Source organism: Myripristis murdjan, chromosome 18, assembly GCF_902150065.1.
Source record: "Myripristis murdjan chromosome 18, fMyrMur1.1, whole genome shotgun sequence".
Lineage (NCBI taxonomy): Eukaryota > Metazoa > Chordata > Actinopteri > Holocentriformes > Holocentridae > Myripristis > Myripristis murdjan.
The window spans coordinates 11,897,249-11,917,106 of NC_043997.1; the positions used below are offsets into that span (position 1 = coordinate 11,897,249).

The following is a 19,858-nucleotide window of genomic DNA, read 5'->3' on the forward strand; positions in this document are numbered from 1 at the left end:
ATAACCGAGCTGACGGACTAACAGGTAAATTAAAACATGAGCCAGGGCAAAGACGGGGAGCAAAAGGAGTTTCGAGCATCTCATATTAGTTTGCTGCAACTCAGCTGAGCTTTTTCACAGAACAGAGCGAGTAAAAACCAGAGATGGGGACTTGAGTCATTGCGACTTGGACTTGAGTCGACTCAAGTCGCTGTTTTAATGACTTGTGACTTGACTTGACAAAAAATAAAAAACTTGAGACTTGACTTGGACTTGGAAGTTTAAGACTTGGGACTTGCACATAGGTGACTTGATCCCATCTCTGGTAAAAACGCAGACCGATCATGTGACCTGTGGCTTTTGGTGTGTGTTGAAGATGCAGGAGGTGGGCTGCTCCCAGCAAGGCTCCCAGAGGGCCTTCAGCGTCTTGGACCGTCTGCTCCTCACACACCCCGTCTGGCTGCAGCTGTCACTCAACCAAGACTCCGCCCTCTACATCCTGCTGAGAGAGCCGGTCGGGGTGAGCACCGATCATACCGCAGTGTCGATTAAAGGGATAATGCCAAAATCTTGAGCCTGTTGTTCCACATACCCATTAAAAGTGCACAATTGCCGAGGGTCGACTGAAGTGAGGGTCACTGATATTTTATGTCTATTCATCTTTTCTTTTCTTGTTTTTTTTTATTTATTATTATTAGTGTTGTTATAATTGTTAGTATTTTCATTTATTTATTTATTTGTCTGTTATGTTGCATGTACAAATATCAGACAACTAACCCTTTAGCAGCTACCCTGTGCTTGTATACACTTTCATTCCCAGTATATGCTGCAAACAAATGTGTGATGGGTTTAATGAAAAATCAGACAGATTATGTGCTTATTCCACTTTTTTTTTTTTTTTTTTTTTTTTTAGGTTGAGTCCTCACTTCAATCAGCCCTCAACAATTTTGCAAAGTGCAGCTTTAATTTGCCAACAGAGTTGTCCACATGGATCGTTTGTTTTTGTCTTCTGTGCTAACTCTGTAACGTACATTATGTGTTATGTCATATTAAATGGCCTGTAAAGTTCATGCATGTTACCAAAGGAAACACCTAGCTGATGTAGGCAGGTTTCAGATGAGCAGCCATGTGTTCATCCTCTGCACAGTGATTTTGTGTGCACACGAGGCTCCAGCTGCCCACCACATTCGCTCCCTGTGGAGGCACGAAAAGTAGTCCCTGTTAGTTCAAAACAATGTTATTTTTGAATCACATTTTGTGCAAATTTGACCAATCTCCCACATAAAAACCACCAGACTTAACTGCATAGTATTTAAGACGGCTGATTGTTCAGCTTCAGAGTTACTAGGCTACAAGCTCTCATCTTCTGAAAGGTGAAATTCAACCCTGCAGAACTTGAAATGATAACTTTCATTGACTTTGAAGACAATAGCGCCGGTGTAGAAGGAACGACCTCTGCGCACTAAAATCAATGCAAGTTTCATTCAGTGACTGCCCCTTCATTAGGGAAAATCAATCACACTTACAGGTTGATGTTGAATCGGTTGGGAGAGACAGGGTGGGAGTGTGTGTGAACTTTTGCCTGCCTGCTTTTGTGTAGCTAGTGTTTTCATCATTTACCTGATTATGCTTTTCATTTATCTTATTTATTATTTCTATACTTTAAAAAAAAATCAATGATTTGTCCTTTTTGCTCGCAGACGTTCTTGGTGCGTAAATGCAGCTCCACTCAGAGAAAGGTGCTGTGTTTGAGAGTGACAGCGGACCGAAGTGCCTCCTCTGTGAAGGAGTGCTTCATCTGTGAGGAGGACTCCAGTGAGTATGAAACAAGCTCGATTCTACACACGCCGGCCGCCTGCAGCCATAACAACACACTTAACACGCATGTTTTCCCTCAACAATATCACCGTAGTGTATGTGGTGCAGTGTCATTTTTTACAATCGCTGGGTGAGTTGACGGGAGATGAAGAAGATGGATCCTCCCAATTATTCAAGAACGACCACACTCCCTGTTAAATTTGAGCAAGTCTCCCGCCGCCTCCACACTTGTCAATCAAACTCTGTCTGCTCTATTACCAGCTTTTGCCTTGGAGAGCTCTGCGCTCAGCTTCCCTGATTTGTGTCGATTGGTGGCCTTCTACTGTATCAGCAGGTATTGCACTGATTTATAACGTCATTAGTAATCAAACCTTCCCAAAAACAGGACTTCAAGCACATTCACTGTCACACATTGACATTTGTTTTGTCTTTTGTCGTTGTTGTTGTTGTTGTCTGCAGGGATGTGTTGCCGTTCCCGTTGCAGCTACCGGATGCCATCGCTAAAGCCACGTCCCACAGGCAGCTGGAGGCCATCTCACATATGGGACAAGGTACAGTGACAGTGACAGGTATTGCAGAAGACGGAGGGTGGAAAAAAAAAAAATTGCAGTATAAATATTTTATTACTTCTTGCGGCCACACCAGAAAGGCTAGAGGGCAGGAAACAAACCTGTCGCATTGAAATATTGTTGGAAATAGGGAAAAGAAAAAAAATGCCATAACTTTAAGACAGCTTCATAATACTTATTTCTTTTTCTGATTTTTTTTTTCTTCTGCTGTATGTATAGCCATGGTCAAGGTATCAGTCTCATAACAAAGTATATAATGATATCACTTAGTGCGGTGTGTGTGAGGAAGGATTTGTGCAGATGGATGTGGCTCAAACAGAAACTTTTGACAACAGCTGAGAACTGAAAGCTTATATAATTTTTTGTTAAAAAAAAACAAACTTAAAAAGCAAGCAGAAAAAAAGAATCTAACTGATGTCATGATTATGTGTTAAAGGAACCGTTTATCCAGAATACAAACAAGACATTTACCCACTTACCCCTAGAGATAATTTCTGTCTTTCTTTTTTTTTTTTTTTTTTGGGGGGGGGGGGGGGTTCAGATAATGTTGATTATTGTTTTTGGAAATATCTGTTGCTGTTTTCACATGTACATATCTGACAATTTGAGCTCCACACAGTAAAATCCACCCATCACATTGTATTGGGATAAAGGAAGACAGAATGGAAACCTCACCAAATCACTGGGAAATATTTGGCTGAATGGGAAAAATATCTCATCTTTTTTGTATTTTGGATGGACTGCTCCTTTAAACGGGATTGGAAATGGGTGTCCCAGTGACTGGAGGGGTCTTAACTCACAAAATAGTTGATCTCCTGAATTTCCCACCAGAGTTTTGGAGCCCGCCCACTGCCTCAGAGATGCTGAACGGACCAGTGGACCAGTTGGCATCGACCAGTCAGGACCAGGCGGCGCTGACCCAGGACCTGTGCAACCTGATGGCCCGAGGCAGATACAGCAAACTGTGCTTCATAAACCCCCTCTTCATGCAACTGGAGGTTAGTCACAAAGCTCCGAGGAGCCTCCACCACTTTCCAGCGTTGACCCACCGCACTCTGAAGACTTGACTCGGCTTCCTCCTGCCGCTGTGGATTTTGTGAAACGTACCTCTCGGTGCTGTCACATGACCAACTCATAACTCCCCTGTGGGTGACTTCAATGTTCTTTTCTTTTGATTTAAGGCAGGAGCTCCCAACTCCTGTCCTTGAGACCCAGAGCACCGCTGCCGGTGCGCCTGTCTAATAGGAACTGATTTATGTTGCGTTCAGTGCAGCCCTGAACCTCAGACTTTTAAATTTCTGACAATTTTCTGGTAAATGGATGCCAACCAGAGGAAGGAACTAGGGATGCACGATATTGGATTTTCTCCCAGTATCCAATATGCCGTTATTTTCCAACTCTTTTGGCTGATTGTCAGTGCTGATACCAATATATGCACATATTTTTTCCACCTCATTGCAGAGAACATTAACTCTCTCCTGTAGTGGAATTGAAATATTTCTATGATCGCTCTTATTGTGAAGGCCCACCAGCAGATGCAGACATAAAATGCAATGCTTTTCGAAATGTATACATTCACTGGGCAAAATAAGAAAACTATTTCAGCTGTAGTTATGTACAATATGCCATATTTATTTTCTTTTGGGATGCACAATATTGGATTTTTGCCAATATCTGGCACGGTGATAATCATTTTAAAGCCTTTATTGGTCGATACCAGAGCCTTGCTGATATAATCATGCATCCCTGGAAGAAACTGCATTTTCCTCCTGGGAGAATAATAATAGGGTATGCAATAGTATTTGCTTGAAAGTAGTCAGTGTAGATTGTGAGCAGTAGTGACCAGTGGTGCAGGCTAGGAAAACAGGGTCTCTGTTTTGTTTACACAACATGTTCTTCCATGCCATGAGCACGGGGGCGATGCTGATGTAGAAAAAATATTTCAAAAGAAAGCCTTGCAAATGTGTTTTGAAGTAGGAAATGCATTCCGTGTATTTATAAGGCCTCAAGGACACAAACAATGTGCTTTGGTGAGAAATTTGCAATGTAAACAAGTGTGTTTGGAAAACTGCATTGAGTACATTTAAGGACTAAGTAAACACTTGTGATTTGTTTGTGTGCTCGGATGTTACTTGAACTCAAATCAGAGAGAGCAGAACTATGAAATTGTACCTGAATTTCCAACTTGTAATTCCAAATTGATGGATCAAGCTCACTTTTTCACACGCCAGAGCTCGTTTTTAAGATTTCAGAGCTGCAATGAACGCAGCATGCCAGGTGAATGCATTTAACTACCTGGTCGGATAGAAAAGCCAACACTACTTTAGGTCTTGGAGACTGGATCATGAGATTTTCATGGCCATTAATAGTGCGAGAAAGGTTTTATGACACTAAATCAGTGAGAAAACCCATCAAAATAGTTGTATGACTTATATGAAAAAGTCAGTCTCCTCTTCTAGTTAAAGGCAGACTATGCAGTTTCAAAGAGGAGGGCACCCCACCTTGTTATAATTTGGTATATAAAAATGATGAATGCCACCCAATTTTCAAAAGAACAGAACTTAGAAATGCATCAGGAGTTCAGGACAGCTCTTTTACTCCACCATAATATGAAATATAAGAGCATTACACTCCATTGTTTATGTTTTTCTGTACATTTGGCATCAAACACCAGAGACAAGACAGGCATTTAAAAGTGATGCATTAATTCTATGGGTTATTAGTCTTGGCATGAACCTCAGGGGGTTTATCTTTCCTCAGCCTCGTTCTTAACATTAGCAAACAGAAGAGGTTTGCCCTCCCATTTCAAACTGCACAGTCTGCCTTTAACTGTTAATATATCTGCTGTTTATCTTCCACTTGACTCCATCCCTTGTGGAGAATAAACAATTTGCCAGTGTGAGGATCTTCCAAGGTGAAGTGCTGTATCCGTTCAAAACTGTTTTTTTCTTTCTTTTCATTTTGACAGCAGCCACAACATTCAAACCACGGTGCCTCCAGTAAACGGCACCGCTTAAAACGCAGCATGAGGCTCCGGCTCTCCAACGAATGCTCCATGAATCTGTCTCTGGAGGGCGTCGGCTCCTTCTCGCCTCCCTCCTCCTTGGAGGTGCCCGGCGGTGGAGAGAGGCTGCAGAAGGCCAGTCCTAACCCACAGAGAAGAGTTCATCCCGGGGCAGGGGTCTTGAGGCGAACCCCTGCTGTTTCCCCCGGCTCTGCAGAGGAAGATGACATCATGTCGACCTTTGTACCCCAGGTAAGAACCAAGGCTGGCGTCTTTATTTACAGCTCACAGGCCTGTGGTTAACAGTATTTTATAATAATCCTCGGTGCTTGTTTTAAACCAGTTGGAGTATTTATATATATATATAGGGTTATTCATGTAGATCAATGATTGCCAGGAAGTTTAGAAAATCACACAAGTCAAAGAACGTCCTGCTTGTACGTCTTTGTTGGTTTGCAGTCTAAAAAACTCCAGTGCATTTCAACTCAAAAGTCTTCTTCAAGGTTATGGGAAGATCAATTTAAACAGGCAAGCCTTATCACAGGACTTTTTTTTTGATTGCCAACCAAGAACTACTTACCTGTACAGGGATGGACAATCTTTATTTCATCTTAGATGTTATTGCTCCGTCCCCAAGGGCGCCTGATTGTTTCCTTTCTCTCACCGTTTAGACACAGTGGCACTCTCTTTTTGTTTACAGTCTTTCAATGTAGCTCCTTTCTGTTATCGCCAGCTTACCTGTCCCTATCTGAACTGTCTCTTGGATGCCATAAACTCGAGTCATTCAGAACTTCAAGGTGGTCAAACAAAACACTGAAGAAGTATTTGCATTTAAACCAAGGCCTACCATTGTGTTCACTTACTCACTCTGATTTATTACAAGTCAGTGTACAAGTCAGTGTGGATTATAATGCTATATCATTTTTACCCTCTCACACCTGTTCCAGCCTTCTTCCCAGGTGGACGAACCTACAAGGCCCCAGCATGGTGTCCGAGCGGAGGAGCCGAGCATCGAGGTGGCCGTGCTGGCCTTGGAGAGCCGTCCCGCTCCCTCCCTGGTCGAGCTGGACAGCAACAGCTCCTTCAGCAGCATGGACGACTCGGATTCAGATTCAGAAACTATGAGTCAGCCGCGAACGCAAGCCCACCAGCGCCCGCCCCTCGTGCGCTCGCGATGCCGCGGCGGGCTTCACCGCATGAGCGCGGCGTTTGTGTGCTTCTTCGCGCCGGAGAAGCGCCTGACGCGGCTGGTGGAGGAGCTGTCCCGGGACAGGCGCTCGATGTTTGGGGCCATGGTTCAGGACTTCATCGCGCAGCAGATAGAAGTGCTGAAAAAGCTGGATCCCTCTTCATCCTCTTCCTCTCCATGCGTGACCTCGGTGGAGCTGCTGCAGGGCCTGCGTCTCTTTCTGTCCCAGGCTAAGTGCTGCTTGTTGGACAGCGGAGAGTTGGAGCCTCCCATTGAAACTCTGGTGCCTGAGAATGAGAAAGGTAAACAAATGAAGAGTTTCAATCCAAAATGATATATTCACCCACTGATAAAACATTGAGTTAAATCTCAATGGCCAGAGAACCACACATTGTCTGGCCATGTCACAGAAGAAGAGGAGACTGAAGACTAAAGTACGAGCCCCGCTTGGGTCAGCTGAGAGAAAAGAGACCCATGTGTAAATCTGTACTCTCAGTTTAGAAATCTGGACGCTCAGCTTACAAATTGTGCTCTTAGATTCATAATCCATGACCTCGAACTACAAATCCATGCCTCCAGATTTTAAACTGTGCCCTTGAATTTGCAATCAACGCAAAATAGCTCAAATGGCTTTTTCTTCCGAGAACAGGGACCGTAATCCGAGAGCACAGTTTGCAAATCTGTGTGCATGGCTTTGTAATTGGCGGGGAATGGATTATGAATCTGAGAGCACTAATTCCAAAGTGAGATAACACTTCCTTTTTCCTTTTTTTTTTTCGCAGCTGCTACCCCCAAGGCACATTTGAGTGACATTTTACACTTGCAGATATTTCCTAACGACATGTTTCAGCCAACACAGAAACGGGTTTAGGGATGGTGGAAATTTCTTCACTCTGTCAAATTTTGCTCGGGAAACTTTTTGCTCACATGCAGTCAAAGTCCTGCAACATTTCCCAGCTTAGTTATCCCCAGAGATTCACAGTTTCAAGGCTTGGGACTGGCGCCTCACTCAGTGGATGGTGCTGACCCTCCAAAAACACCATGATCATGCACAAAAAAAAGATATCATAATCATTTAATTATTTGTTGAATTGCAAATTTGCAGATAGAGATAGATAGATAGATAGATACTTTATTCATCCCGAAGGAAATTCACAGTTTTTCAGCAGTATCCACAGATTACAGATTAAATAAATAAAAAATAAAGAATAAGATCTAAGTACAGCACACTAGAGATCTAGGTACAACAGTGTGCAAAAAGCCGTGTGCATAGGTGTATAAAATGTGCATAGATGTAGGTCAATGTGCAAATTTAGAAGAAATATGCAGTATACACAGATGATAAATAGCAGTAAGCAATATAAACACTATTAACATTATAAACAAGGAATATAAAAAAAATAGAAAGTCAAAATTTGCAGATAGATAGATAGATAGATAGATAGATAGATAGGTATACTTTATTGATCCCAAACTGGGAAATTCCCACGTTACAGCAGCATCATCAATAAAAAAACATAAAATAAGTAAATACAATAGAGACTAAATATACTAAATATATACACTAAAGACAATAAGGGCTAAGTATATACAATAAACTAACCTAAGAATATGAAATGTTGAAATGTGAGATATACCGATGGTAATAATAAATATGAAAAATGAAGTATACAGATAGTAGATAGTATGGAACAGGGTAAGCTTGAAACCATGAAACCAGGAAACCAAGTGGCAGAACCCGACGCCCGGTACTGGGATTTGGGAACTGTCCGACTTGATTCGGCCCCATGGAATCACCACTTCCAATAAATAAACAGTTATGGTGCTGAATAATGGATAATAAAATAAAATAAACAAGTAAGGTGCTGAGTAGTGGATAATAAATAAACAAACAATTAAGGTGCTGAGTAGTAGGCCAGCTAACCAGTGCTCTGAGACACCATTACTAATAAATACATTTATTTTATTACTCAGATATTTAATGGGAAACACACACTGAAAGTAACTGAGATTACTGTAGTCCGTGTAATCCTGTGGTCAACATTATTTGGAGCACAACCTTCTCAACCCTGTGAATTTCTCACATGCATACATGAGATACAGCATTTTTTTTTTTCCAAATCAAGAAAAAAAAAAAAAGGAGACAATGTGCGTTAGGGGACTAGTGGAAAGCGGCATGTTGGCAGGAGAAAGCAAACACACTATTAGGGGAGTCTATAGCCCGCACACCGCCAGAGGAGGCAGGTGTATGGAAACAGACGGCCCTCTCTGATAAGTGGTGGGTTGCCCAGGCTCCAGTGAAAAGGCATTGTCAACACAAAGTAGTTTGCGTGGGGGGGCGTAGAGCCTCATTCACCGGAGTTCATATTCCAGTATTTAGAAAACAGCGTTAGGAAAGCCCTGCCCAGCGCACTCGCACTTACATCTGTTACATTCAATCTGCCACGGGAGATTTTCTCATCTTTGTAAAGACAATGCAGGGCGTTACTTTGGATGGATGGAAGTAGCGTAGTTAGATCTTTTGACACAGTGCTGCGCGTGGGCTTTCCTTTTTGGATGCTTTTATGTGTGCTTGCAGGTGTGTGTGTGTGTGTGCGTGTGTGTGTGTGTGTGTGTGTGTGTGTGTGATGATGATGGATGGTTGCCTGGCAGTGCAGAGGCTTTAGGGGAGAGTGGTCGACCGCTGTGGCTCTGCCTTCCTGCGCTCTGATTCTGATTTATCTTGTATTGCGTCAGTGGGAGGCATTTGCATTTTTTTTTCTCCCCCTCGTTTATCATAAAAAGATATCGCAGTCCCACGCTCTCTTGAAGAGCAGCACGATTCAAGGGAGAGGGGGAGGGGGGGATAGAAATAGGCAGGACTGCGAAGGCTACTTTCCCAATGTAATCAGGTACAAATCTGTGAAAACCTGCTGTAATCTGATTTTACACCATCGCCTTTGTACTCAGATGGCTGTAATCACATTACATGTAATCTGTTACTCCTCAACCTCTCTGAAAATGAGAGGGACGCTGAGATTGAGGGAGAAAGCATTGTTTTTTGTTTTTTTTTTCATTGTAATGTTATGCAGCTGAGGGGAAAATTCTAGTTTTGTCCCATATTTGGTCTAAGTTACATTTCAAGTTGAGGTGGTTGTACTTGCCAATCACAATAAAATCACACACGTATTTTAGTTTTAGATGACAGACCGTTAATCTCACGTTGTTTTCTTTGGCTGTGGTGGCACGCCGCTGCTAAATGAACACAGCGGAAACACTTAGAAAGAGAAAACAGAGATGATGATGATGATGATGATGATGATGCAGAATGAGGGAAAAGAGGGAGGCAGAGGTAGGCCTAGAGACACAGAGGGAGGAGGGTGTGAATGATTAATCACTCGGGGAAATGATATAGTGATATAGATGGGCAGAGAGAGCGATGAGAGATAGATAGGGTATGGGGGGGGGGTGCGTTATACAGCAGGGAAGCAGTGAGCGATAAAGAGGAGAGGAGGATATTGATGATGAGTGGAGAACAGTGAGCACCGGAGAATTTTTACCCACTTAGTCAGGACTGCCCACTGACTGCGGAAAACCACCGTGTGTGTGTGTGTATGTGTGTGTGTGTGTGTCCACGTGTGAGTAAGAGTATGCATGCTGCGTATGCATGTCCATGAGTTTGCGTGCACACTCAAGTGCTCTTACATATCTGCTGGTCGGTTTCCCCTGCCAGTGCAGCTGAACAGTCCTCTCCATCCTCCACTGCCTTCTGTGCATCACACCCGACACGTGGCTGCATGCGTGTGTGTGTGTGTGCGTGTGTGTGTGCACACAGCGAGTGTGGACTGCATCCAAAGTCCAAACTCAGTGATATCCCTCGATTTGAAAACATGTGTGCCTTTTTTATCGGCTTGTTTCTGTGGGCTTTTCTGTGTGTTTATGAGCTGCAACCATCATGCACAGATGGCCGGATAGTAGCAGAGTGTCAAGCAACCGAGACTCTCCACTGTCAGGAATAACATCTGTTTACTGATCATGCTTGTTATGTTTGTGTGTTTTCTGTTTTTACTTGTGCCATTTGACCTAAGATTATTTGTTTGTGAGCATTTTTTTTTTTTAAATCATTGCTTCTGCATCAGGAAGATGAGGGACTATCTCATCCTGGCAGCATTTTTTTCACTTGTTTTAGGAAAAGAAAAATTTTAAGATTGAATTTGAGACAAAATGACTTGTAAAAATCAGCTCTATGTATCATGACCAACATCTATCTCAGCCTCTCTTCGATACATGAAGGGTTTCATTACAAAACGTTATGCCTCCATTGTAAAAACTAACAGCAAAAGACCAAGAGATTGAACAACACAAAAAAATCCCACATGCAAAAATGTTAGCCACTACAGATGGGATGATAGGCTGGGATTATTTCAAGGTACAATGCAATATGCGGTTTTTATGGTCATGATAGGGGTGGGACAAGATATTAAAATATCACGATACTTCCCCCCGTGATACACTGTCAACTCTATCTTGGAAAGAAACCCTTTATAAAACCCTGGAAATCAATAAACTATTTCAGTAAGTCAGTGTTAAGAAAACTGAACTGGTTATGGGCTTTAAAAGGACCAAGTAGTTCCTCCCACCCAAATTGGTTACGAATCAATATCTTGGAGTTGAGGCTGACAATGACCTCAACTTCAAGGACTGTGCAGCATCAAAAGCTTAAAAAAAAAAAAAAAAAATGCAGCTCAAGGTAAAAGGGTTTCGTGTCAGTCAGGCTATTCTGTCCCTGTAGTTCAGAGTGTCTTTTTTCGTATCCTGGTATCCTGCAACAAAGTTGTGTGCATAATCAAAGTAAGATCATCGGAATCAAGCAAAAAACACCAGTGCAGCTCGACAACGATTCCTCACAACCATGACATAAAAAAAAAAAAAAAAATTTAAAAAATGATTCAGAGGGGCACATTACTGCAGTAAAATATCAGAACAACCTGGTCCTTTGTACCTGCTGTCATCACCATTTTCAGCAGTCATCTCTAAGCCTGCTTTTTGTTTCTTGGCTTTTATGCTTATGTTAAGATTTCTTTATTTCACTTTTATTGTTTAAACAGCTGCCACGCTTTTTCGTATGATATACTTTTTAAATGTCTCCATTTGTACTTATTATATGTTTCAATATGTGAAAAACAGCTAATAGTACGAGGCAGAAGTGTAGTTAAACTCGGATTTCCCCTTAAATTTCCCCTTAAGTAACTTCAAAGTTAGAGAAAGCACTTTTCCCCATATTGTATGACAATAGTACATATTTTGTATCTGTTGATTGCAAAACCGAAGCTACATCAAACTTATACTGAGTGAAATATTCAGACCCAAGATGCCATTGTTTTATGGCTGCAGTATTACATCAAATACAAAATATCTACATGTCTTGTGCGTCATTTTATACACATTTCCTTGCAATTCAGCAGGAAGTATTTTGCATCTTTGGAAAGCTTGAGATCACCGCTAGAAATTAAGATAAAGCTCTGTGGGTTTGAACAAAGTTTGGTCACTCAGTGATGGGACCAGCAGGGGCGAAATATCTTCTGCTGTTGTTTGTTAAGGCTTGTTGTGTTGATTTGCACCTTGATCGTATGAATTTCCTGCTCTGGATAATAAAGTAACATTTGACCCAACTTTCCTCGCATCTCCCCAGACCTGGCGCTGGAGCGGGCCATGTTCACCTGTGTGCTCCGGCCGCTCAAGTCCCTGCTGGACCAAGCCCTGGTCATGCTGCACATTCAGGATGGCTCCAACCAGCGCCTCAGCAAGAGCCTGCTGCAGCTGAAGGGGGACAGGGCCATGGAGCATCTGGGGGTGCAGACGGGCGTCCCGGACAGCCGTGACGTGGAGAGGGTGAAGCAGAAGCTGATAATGATGCAGAGGACGTACTCACCTATTGATAAGGTGCTGCTGCTGCTGCAAGTGTGCAAGTGCGTCCAGAAGGCCATGGGGTCCTTACACGGTGAGTGTCTCTGATGAGGCCGGGTCAAAAATGAAGCCTGTGCCATTACAAAGCCCTTGTGGAACCAAATACATATCGTGATAAAATTAATTAATCTTAGCAGCAGTTTGGCTCAGTCTCAAGTTGAGCCCAAGTCTTAAAGGGACAGTTCACCCAAAATACACTCACCAGTACAATTAGGTTTGATGGGCTTTCTTTTTTGGAGCTCGAACTGTAAACGATTTATCTGTTTAAAAACTCAGCAAACAGGAGCTCTTTCCAAAAAAACAGTGGCACCAACACCTGACATACTTCACAGCTCTCGAGAGAAAAGAGTTGGGAACTATTTCCTGCCTACGAACATCATCAAACTATATCTGTTGACCCCCAGTGAATACAAATGAGAAGTGGAAACATAATGTTGGCAGGTGTTCTTTGGCAGGTAATAGTTCCCAGAGAAACTGTCTGCTCTTTAGCCCTCTGTGGATTATGTCGGGTAATTATGTGTTGATGTTTTTCACAAGTACATTATTTAATGGTTTGAAATCCACAAAAGAGCACCCATTCAAGTCCTTTGTGTCGGTGTGAAGGGAGACAGACTGGAAACCTCGCCAAATCACTCAGAAATAAGCTACATGGATAGATAAGCTGTATTATTATTATTATTATTATTATTATTATTTTTATATATATCTAAATTTTGGGTGAACTGTCCCTTTAATTCTGCTAAAGTAACTGACCACCTCTAGGGGTGTAATGCAGTCTCGGTGACACCTAAAAAATACCAAAAGACAAATTCTTCCTCAGGGATGCATACAAAAAAAAAAAAAAAGAAAAATAGTCCTCATGTATCATAACAGCTGAATAATTGAAGTGAAAATGTCAGCACCCCTCATCAGAATAATTACGATGAAGCCATAACCTGCATCCTCCTCTAATGCTGCGCTCCTTTCTCGTCTGCAGGCCAGCCGGTGAGCTGGGAGGACTTCCTGCCTTCGCTGTCGTATGTGATGGTGGAGTGTAACCGGCCCCACATCCTGATAGACGTGGAGTACATGATGGAGCTGCTGGAGCCCTCCTGGCTCTGCGGAGAGGGTGCGGCTCGCTTTTCATACTTTCATACTTTCTCTACCAAGCCATGTTAGACGTGCTGCAGTGCTACCATCTTTTAAAAGTCAGCTGAAAACATTCTCTTTTAGCTGCACCTTCAAGTAGTCTGGTTTTCTGGTTTTACTTAATTTTATTTAATTTTATTTTATTTTATTCATACCTTTCTTAATGGTTTTTATCTCTCATCTCACATTTATCGGCCAGTTGCTGGTTGTAATTATAATTTGACCCAATTTTATCTTTATTTTCCATCTTTTTAATGGTTTTACTTGACAAGTCTTATTTTTTTGCTGGTCGGTTGCTGGTCTTAATTATTTTATGTCTCTGTATTGTTTTACTTATTTGACTTCGCCCCCCGTCGTGGCCCACGCTCGGTGGAGTGCATTGTGCTTCCGCCTGGAGTGAAATGTGCTTCACAGAAACCTTAGAAATCAAGTTTTGCTGCCTTGCCTCGTCATCATCACTTTGCTGTTGTCAGCTGGAGACCTTGAATCTCCAACATGTTTGGAGAGGTTCTCAGAAAAAAAAAAAATCCTCCTTTATTTTTAGTTTATACCTTGGTGCCTGAAAGGTTTTCATACGGCCAAAAGCTATGAAATCAAATCAGCCCATAAAACTAAAACTAAAAACAAACATGAAAACATACATGAAAATATACATAACAACATAAATAACAGTGAATGGTTAGTTAAATGGCAAGACTCAAGGTGTGTAAGACTGCCATATCAATCTTACCAAAATTGGTAACACTTTATAACAATAATAATAATTTATAAGATATTAATTAATGGTGAATAAATCATGAACAAAACATTAATAAAGCTTTGTAAACTATTTGTTAATATGATGTAAACATATCACAAATATGTTGTAAGTCATCTATAAATGATTAACTATGAAAAAGTAATTAACAATTAGTAAATATATTATAAATATATCACTCAATCATTCCCTAATGATTTGTTGGTAAACATTTCAGTTAACTAATCATTTATTGATAACTTACAACATATTTATTATGTTTACATAGAATTAAGTAATTATTTGCAAAGGTGTATTAATGTTGTTCATCATTTACTAATGTCTTATAAATTACATACTAATGATCGCTATTATAAAATGTTACCAGAAATGTTTTACCAAGATGCAGTGGGTGTCGTGTGCATGTCTGCATGTGTGCAGCCTCTTGGCCCAGCAGCTGTCATCACACTGCAGTAGTGCTTGACCTTCGCCCTCAGCAGCTTGTTTGAGATAACTCCAGTGGCGGAAACACCACACAAGGGTTCTCAGTCAAGTGGCACATGTGGCCTGACACTTTTTCCCCTTTGCTTTCATTTACCGGTGTGCAGTCCACCCCTGTGTGCCTCTCAGTTAGCGTTCACTTTAATTCAATTGAGGATGAAAAATTGGAGAAACGACTGCAACCACATCTGCAGATCTAGTGAAATTAAATTGTGCACACAACATACACACAAATTCAGATTCAAGCACAAAGTTAATATGAAGAGATAAGAGTCTCAGCATGGCACGTAACACTTCAAAATACATTTATATATTCCCACTTAGCTTGGTGCAATCTATCCATCCTGGTCATTTTGTGTGTGATTTGTTGAGGTTTCCGGTATGCGTTGATCTCCCTTGTCTTGATGGGTATTCATTTGTGGAGCTCAAACCATCAAAAGCTGGCATGTGACATTTGGAAACTTCACCAAATCACACAGAAATTGTCTGGATGGGTAGATTGCTCTAACTGGTAAACCATGACCAGCGCCTCTGCTGTAATAACTAATGAACAGATCCGTCTTTTTTCCAGCGTCACGGTTACATTTTAGGCTTGTAGCTGCCACTCTGATGGAGCAGGACGCCCGCTGAGCACCGTAACAGAAATAAACTTTTTTAATTGTCGGACTTTCTCCTTTTGAAGTTCTCTGCGCTCTTTCGGTTTCTCCAGGTGGCTACTACCTGACCAGCGTCTACGCCAGCCTGCGTCTGATCCAGAGCCTGGAGGGAGACCAGCCGCCCCCCGCCGGTCTGACCCAGGAGGCCCAGGAGGCGCTGAGGGAGTGGGGCTGCAGACGGAACCGAGAGGCCCAGAGACACAAGGAGAACCAGCAGACTCAGGTAAGAGGTTCTTTGGTTGAATTTGGTTCTACGCTGTTGAATGGCTCGTGGTGTTATGGCAATGTAGGTCTCTCATGAGGCTGATCCATAGCAAGCACAATTATATTCCAGGTTCACACAGGTCATGTAATTTTTGGAAAGTTATGGGATTTTGCAAAGTCAAGCCACTGAATATCAGGAAAATTTGTGAAACTTTATTTTCTATTCACTTCCCCTCTAGAACAGAGCTAAATGATGAATTTAAATAAGATCTCTGAATTGGAAGCGTTTTGGTTAAGGGCAAAAAATCCTGTAATTTTTTTTTTTTTACAGATCATTATAATTCAACATTTTAGTCACAGACAGTCATGGGAAAGTCGGGGAATTTTACATGTCACGTTTGTTAACTTAAGGTGCAGCAGTTTAGCAATTAGCATTTATTGTGGTTATGAATGTGTTAATATTCCCTCTTATAACAATTAGGTGCATGTCATGTGAATGTGATGTGATGGCAACGTGAAATGAAGTATCAAACTTTGTATTTGGAAACATATGGTTTTGCAGACATCTACTGGTTTTTCCAAAGTTTGGATGGGTATTGGAATTAGTTTGTTGTTTCCGATCACTGATGTTATTTTGGATGAGAGCACCGTATTAAAAACTGTAAGACCACGTATTGATGCATGAATAGCGACAGAACAACAGAACACAAACCACAGCTTGAGTGATACTTGGAGGGCTGGGCAATGCTGCATCTGATGCTTCTTAAAAGAAGGGTCACAACCCAAAAACGCTTACAAGGTTCTGTGACAACAACACTAACATGAACCTGATCACCTGCTGGAAAAGTTCAAGAACCTCTGCTGCAAACAATACCATAAAATATCACACGCCAAGACCAGTTTAAAGAAACACTAATGATTATTTGCAACTTCTTTTCGGATTGGAATTGATTTAGCGACTCAAACTTGAACGTCTTTCTGGTAGCTCGCAATGACTAAAATGGCACGACAACACCAACAGCAATAAAACCGCTGCGATAATCCACTCAAACAGGTCAGACAAAGCATTAATTACATTGATGGCGATGTGTGCTGTGCAGAAAAAGGTTGTCCTGTAGTTGCGAACTAGCAGCAGGTGGGTTTGGATAAGCAACGGTGACCCATATTTGATTCAGCTCTCGTCTCTGCTCCCGCTCTTGCTTCCGACGCTAATCAACTTGTTTCCAGATGTTTTTTTAAGTCCCTGTGTATAATGGAGAATGCCTAATTTTCTTGAATTAACTGTCATTTTCTTGATCGTAGTGGGCTGATCTGCCTCATTCTGCCTTTGTTCAACATATTTATACTTGTTCACAGGACAAAATCCTGAAAAACGTGAAACCGCCTTAGGAATAAGTGGAATTATCTCACTGGCAGATTTTTTCACTAGTCTGAAGAAAAACAAGATGTAAAGACTGAATATGAGACTACATGACTTTTTTTTTTTTTTTTTTTACAGTGTAATGTTGCTGCTGGGGAAGTTGCAGCCCTCGTGTTTTCTATTGATAGATGCTAGAAGTAATCCACAAGTCAAAAGTGAAATAAAGAATAACAGTCCTCTAGGCTTGTTAACACCACTCGATGCACTTCAGACACCACACACCTGGATTTCAGCACCTTTTGCGTGCAACATATTTCATATTCATTTGAGAGGATTAGTTTTTAGACATTTTTAGAGGTAATCCGGTGACCTGAGGATAGCGGCTTATGCCACACTGCCAGCCAGACTTACAGTAATACACACACACACACACTTCCACACATACACACACACAGAACTGACTTTCCCTACCGTTTCCTATCATTCATTCTTCTGGCCCCAAATTGGTCTAATGGTCCACCAGATGCCATGGAAGGCATTGTCATCCACAACGTTTCTGCCTCGTCACGTGGTGCCTCTCCTGGCTTCAAATAGCCGATCTAACTCACCCGGCAGCCAGATTTTCCACTGACACAGGCGGGGATCAGTGAGCCAAGTGATATGAAGAAGTGGGCGGTCAGATAACATGAAATTTATTGAGCTGCATCTACCCAACGAAGCAGGCACACACAATATGCACACGGACAGTGAGGATCTCAGTGACTCTGTAAGTTGATGATGTTGGAGGTTTTCTTGAGTGCAGACCTGTTGATGATAATTGGTGTTTTTTTTTTTTTTTTTTTTTTTTTTTTGGTAGATAGTTGTGTAGCTGTATGTGAAGTGGGGGTGTCGATTAGTGTGTGTTTATGTGTGTGTGTGTAGGATGAGTTGTGTGTGTGTGTGGCAGTGTGTGGCAATCAATGGGGTTGTCACTAGTTTCTCAAGATTGTATATTTAGTTAGTTAGCTGGAGTATGTTCAGTAGTGTATGTGTGTGTATGTGTGTGTGTGTGTGTGAGTGAGTGTATGTATGAGTGTGTGGTTTAAAGAGGGCTGTGAAGGCGTTTGTAGGTGGATCTGACATTATATAATAGCTTTGGTACAGCGCAATTGGTGGTACTGAAAGTGTTGAAGAGCGGCAATTGTTGAGACAGCCAGTTGTGTGTATGATCACTTCTGCTTTTTTTTTTTTTTTTTCTCTCCTCATGTGAAAAAGTTTTTGTATGGACTGAAGAGCAATTCATTGCATTTTTTGGGTCAAGCGGTTGCCATTAAGCATGCAAAAAAAAAAAAAAAAAAACTTTGGCAGAGTATTTAGTCAGTGCAAACTTAATGGATTGTGATTGACGGACCTGAGCTCATGGATTAATATTGCTAATTTGCCACTGAAGCTGTAACAGGCAACAGATGTTAGAATAATTTTGCGATGGTGAAGCTGTTCATAGAAAGATGTTGATTCTGATCATAGAAAGATGTTGATTCTGATCATAGTAAGATGTTGATGTTCATAGAAAGATGTTGATGTTGTTTATAGAAAGATGTTGATGTTGTTTATAGAAAGATGTTGATGTTGTTCATAGAAAGATGTTGATGTTCATAGAAAGATGTTGATTTTGTTTATAGAAAGATGTTGATGTTGTTCATAGAAAGATGTTGATGTTGTTCATAGAAAGATGTTGATGTTGTTTATAGAAAGATGTTGATGTTGTTCATAGAAAGATGTTGATGTTGTTTATAGAAAGATGTTGATGTTGTTTATAGAAAGATGTTGATGTTCATATGAAGCTCACAGTTTGTTTGCATGTCCATCTGCTTAGCAGAAGTAGAAGCGTTGCTTTAGAAATCTATACAGTTTCTTCTGTGAAAATCGTTGTGACTCATTTACTGTAGTGTGTCAGCCTTGTACAGGTCACATTCCTCCTCTTGTTCTTGCTCCATCCCTCTCTCTCTCTTCCTCCCCCTCATCTGCCCTCCCTCCATAAGCCTCTCGACCTTGGCTTTGCATGGGTCCAGTTTAAATGCTCATCTTTCTTACTGTTTTTCTTTCTCTCTCTCTCTCTTGCCCTCCCTCCCTCCCTCCTCTCCAGAGGTACGTTCGGATACTGTTCCAGGACGGGGAGCGAAGTGCGGTGCGGACGTTGCAGTGGAGAGCCGGGGAGACCAGCCAGGCCCTGGCACAGCTGTGTGCCGACACCTTCGGCGTGTCGGACCCCCAGCAATACACCCTGTACTGGCGCAGCGGCGGTGAGATGAGGGCGCTGCCGCCCCAGGCCCAGCCACAGGACCTGGCCAGCCACAGCGAGGGCGGCCCCTCGCTGTCCTACCTGAGGACCGACCACGACTTCAGCAAGATGCGGCGGCTGACCAGAGGCGGCGCTGTGGACCTGAGCGAGTCGGTGTGTGAGGAGTGAGTGGGAGGGATGGAGGAAGGAAGGAAGGAGGGAGGAGGAGAGGAGGGATGGTCGATGGATGGTCACTCTCACTTTTCTCCCTCTCTCATGTTCTGTCTCTTTCTCTCCGCCGGTGTCGGTTTGCTAAAAAAGCTGTGTTGTGTCTCGTCGTGGGTCAGGACATGTTGTCAAAACCTACAGCCCTTCTCAAGACTAGGAGCAGACCTCAAATGGTAAACTTTCCCCCAATGGACCAACATACAGAACAGACCAACATAGGGACCATTGCCAAAAGCTGTACTATGTACCACATAGTGGCTGGTAGTCAAAAGGAGTGTAC

At 42.1% G+C, this 19,858-nt stretch overlaps 1 protein-coding gene across 1 annotated transcript; it reads left to right on the plus strand.

The window, feature by feature from the left end:
* Positions 1-355: 355 nt before the first annotated feature.
* rin1b (Ras and Rab interactor 1b) lies at positions 356-19,567 on the plus strand. Its single transcript, XM_030076989.1, has 11 exons — positions 356-499; positions 1,680-1,794; positions 2,059-2,131; positions 2,257-2,348; positions 3,198-3,364; positions 5,335-5,640; positions 6,330-6,861; positions 12,231-12,539; positions 13,482-13,613; positions 15,580-15,749; positions 19,216-19,567. Exons 1-11 carry the CDS (start codon positions 356-358, stop codon positions 19,537-19,539), a joined length of 2,364 nt encoding a protein of 787 aa, XP_029932849.1. The 3' UTR covers positions 19,540-19,567.
* Positions 19,568-19,858: the final 291 nt, after the last annotated feature.